This window comes from Azolla caroliniana, unplaced genomic scaffold (genome assembly GCF_043228905.1).
Source record: "Azolla caroliniana isolate FFs.n. ecotype wild unplaced genomic scaffold, voAzoCaro1.0.p SCAF_352, whole genome shotgun sequence".
NCBI lineage: Eukaryota > Viridiplantae > Streptophyta > Polypodiopsida > Salviniales > Salviniaceae > Azolla > Azolla caroliniana.
The window spans coordinates 21,826-24,681 of record NW_028230787.1 but is presented as its reverse complement, the minus strand read 5'-3'; the positions used below and the strand labels follow the sequence as shown (position 1 = coordinate 24,681).

Below are 2,856 nucleotides of genomic sequence, written 5' to 3'. Positions count from 1 at the left end.
TTACGTACTTCATGTTTCTTATCTTTCGTACAATTGTCTACAGTTTGTGTTTTAAAATAAAGCTTAAGTTTTTTATGGAACTTGTGTTTAATGTTCTAGTTTTGTTTCCTCCATAGGTGGAGGTTGGTGTCAAGTATGATGTAATGGGGGATATCTTACCCGCCACTACATTGTATTATCATATGTGTTGTATATGCTTTTTGGATTGGTAATGGAAACTATGGTGTAATTAAAAAAAAAAAAGGTCTAGTTACATGAGACACATGTGAAACACTATTTTTTATCGAAAAAGAAAGTTGTAGGGAAACATAGACGGATGTAGTGGGTGAAAATATGTGAATTTCCATTTACACGTGAGGTACTTCAACTTTAAGTTTAGAGAAATTTTAACAACCGTATCATATTAGTTATTTGATTTAAAATTACTGCGTAGACATATCTGCAGATTTTTCGTGTTCTTGAGGATATGAGAGTAGTCTGATTTAACAAAATACATGGAGTGTTGCAAATGGGTGAACCTTATGCAAAGATCCTTGATAGCTTGTAGGTTTGAATGGAAGATATGAGCATAGTCTATTTTAACAAAATACATGGAGTGTTTCAAATGGGTGAACCTTGTGCAAAGATCTTCGATAGCTCGTAGGTTTGAATGGAGACGTGCCAACATATTCTCCACACAATGATTATGATGAGTATGGATCTTCATGATCCTTAATCCAAAATGACCCATGAGATTCAACATGTAAGAGATAATTACAACTGAACATCTATCTTATCAAAGATAGCAACAAATAAAGAGAGATGAAATTATTTAACTTATGTTTATACTAAAGTGAAGTCTAAGTCATTGTAACCAAATCAATATGTGCTCAAACAAACAAAATTTGGCATCTTATGGAACGGTGTCTATCATAGCTCTTTTTGTTTTATTTTAATTTTTTCAAGTTGGTTTTTGGAGGAGTTTGTCTTGCTACCTAGTGTAGTTTGACCTTCATAAACTAATACATGAGATAAGATAGTATGATCGTATGCTAATCCAAAAGAGAGAAGGGCTATAGAGCAGACTCTTTGTGTTTTTGGATTCTCTCTCCTTCCCATGGGGCTATAAAAGGATGCATAAAGAAAGACAAACTTTTAACACTCTATAGAAGCACTCAAAGAATACCTTGAATCATCAAATATACATGCATCCTTGTATTTAGGTTTTCTATAATAAGTTTCTTGCTCACATACATACATACTAATATTAGGGTTTTCTATTTTGGATTCTCTCTCGCACATACATACATACACACACACAAACAAACAAAATGTTGGAGGGCAAGGCCATGATTGGCCAAACAGATATGTCCATGTCCATGCAAAGACATGCTATGCAATGTGCAACCCATGCTTTAGACACCCATGCAATTGGAGATTGTCAAAGCATTGCCCAATCGCTAAAACAGGTATATACACACATAATCATATCCTTCACTTCTCTTGTAACTAGACATTATCGTCAATTATGAACAATACAATACATCCATCCATCCATCCATCCATATGTTGGGAGTAGGGAGTGACTTTTCATATGTATATGTGGATGATGCCATTTTAATCTTGCATGTATATCTCATTACAATGCAAGATGATCTAATTTGCAGAATGCATGATATAGTATCACCACCATTGTCTTTATAATAATCATCATCATGCACTTGATTGGCATCCATGAGACTATATTTGTGCCTTTTGGTGATTATCTTTTCAATGATGATCATGGTGATATGGGATGTGCAGGAGTTTGATAAATGCTATGGTACTGGGTGGCAATGTGTGGTCGGTACGAACTTCGCATCTTTTATTTCACACTCGCATGGCCACTTCATTTATTTCCACATTGGAAAGCTTGCCTTCCTCCTCTTCAAGGGAATGCCTACATCCTACCATTAGCCTTTCCCTGTTCTACTTAACACTCTGTATTGTGTTTGATTTTCTAATGTTTAAAGTTATTTAAACTTAACACTCCAATATTTTTAGTATTAGGACATGTATACTAGACGACCCTTGAGTTTTTGAAGCTCACTCGAGTATCCTTGTGTAGAACAAATGCCTAGTAGAGTTGTTATATTCTAAGCTATAGAAACTTTTATTATTATGCTAATAACCGAGAAGTTTAGGACCAACTCGGTGTGCTACGGAAGAAGGTTTTGGAAAAATCAACTCTCATAGGCATAAATTCACACTGATTTGGAAATGTCTTTCAAGCGAACATTGTAAACAAAGTCATTTTCGTTCAAGATGTAAAAACATGCCATCTAATTTTCCTATTTAAGCATGTACATTTTGAAGGTTGTACACACCCAGCTATCGAATACATGTCGACAATATATTATGTAATTGTTTATGAAACAAATAAATATATAAATATGTTGGGTAATTATGTACATAACTCATGAGGTGATTGCAGTAATGTTCTCCTATCATTATCACCATCATTTATTACATTGATATTATTGTTAGCTTCATTTGTTATTAAATCATTATTGGTATTGGTTTACTCTTGTCTTTTTGTTCTACATCGAAAGAGATAAATCTTTAAAATACTAAACCTATATTAGTTCAACCTTCATTGTGTATTCTTTTCTATGCCTTTTGATATATCTACTCTAAACTCAAAACCAAAACCCTAAAACAAAACCACCATGTTTACTTGTTGCCATGCCAATACAAAATATGCAATGTATCATTGACTTTGCCCTCAATATTCACACAATAGCTTTCAAGTACCTTGGTCTTACCTTACAACATGACGCCATCAAACTTGACGATTTCTTGATACATCTTATTCCCTGAATTGTTACCTTTTATTTA

The 2,856-nt window shown here is 33.8% G+C and overlaps 1 protein-coding gene across 1 annotated transcript; it reads left to right on the top strand.

The window, feature by feature from the left end:
- The first annotated feature begins 1,118 nt into the window (after positions 1 to 1,118).
- LOC147848427 (uncharacterized) lies at positions 1,119 to 2,434 on the top strand. Its single transcript, XM_087338411.1, has 2 exons — positions 1,119 to 1,448; positions 1,783 to 2,434. The coding sequence occupies exons 1-2, from the start codon at positions 1,311 to 1,313 to the stop codon at positions 1,933 to 1,935; spliced, it is 291 nt and encodes a 96-aa protein (XP_087194537.1). The 5' UTR covers positions 1,119 to 1,310; the 3' UTR covers positions 1,936 to 2,434.
- The last annotated feature ends 422 nt before the right edge of the window (positions 2,435 to 2,856 follow it).

What these genes read in the sequence shown, in the direction of transcription:
- LOC147848427 (XM_087338411.1), top strand. Translation starts at nt 1,311, where the DNA reads ATGTTGGAGGGCAAGGCCATGATTGGCCAAACAGATATGTCCATGTCC. An exon ending in TTGCCCAATCGCTAAAACAG is followed by an intron (nt 1,449 to 1,782) that starts GTATATACACAC and finishes TGGGATGTGCAG; the next exon opens with GAGTTTGATAAATGCTATGG.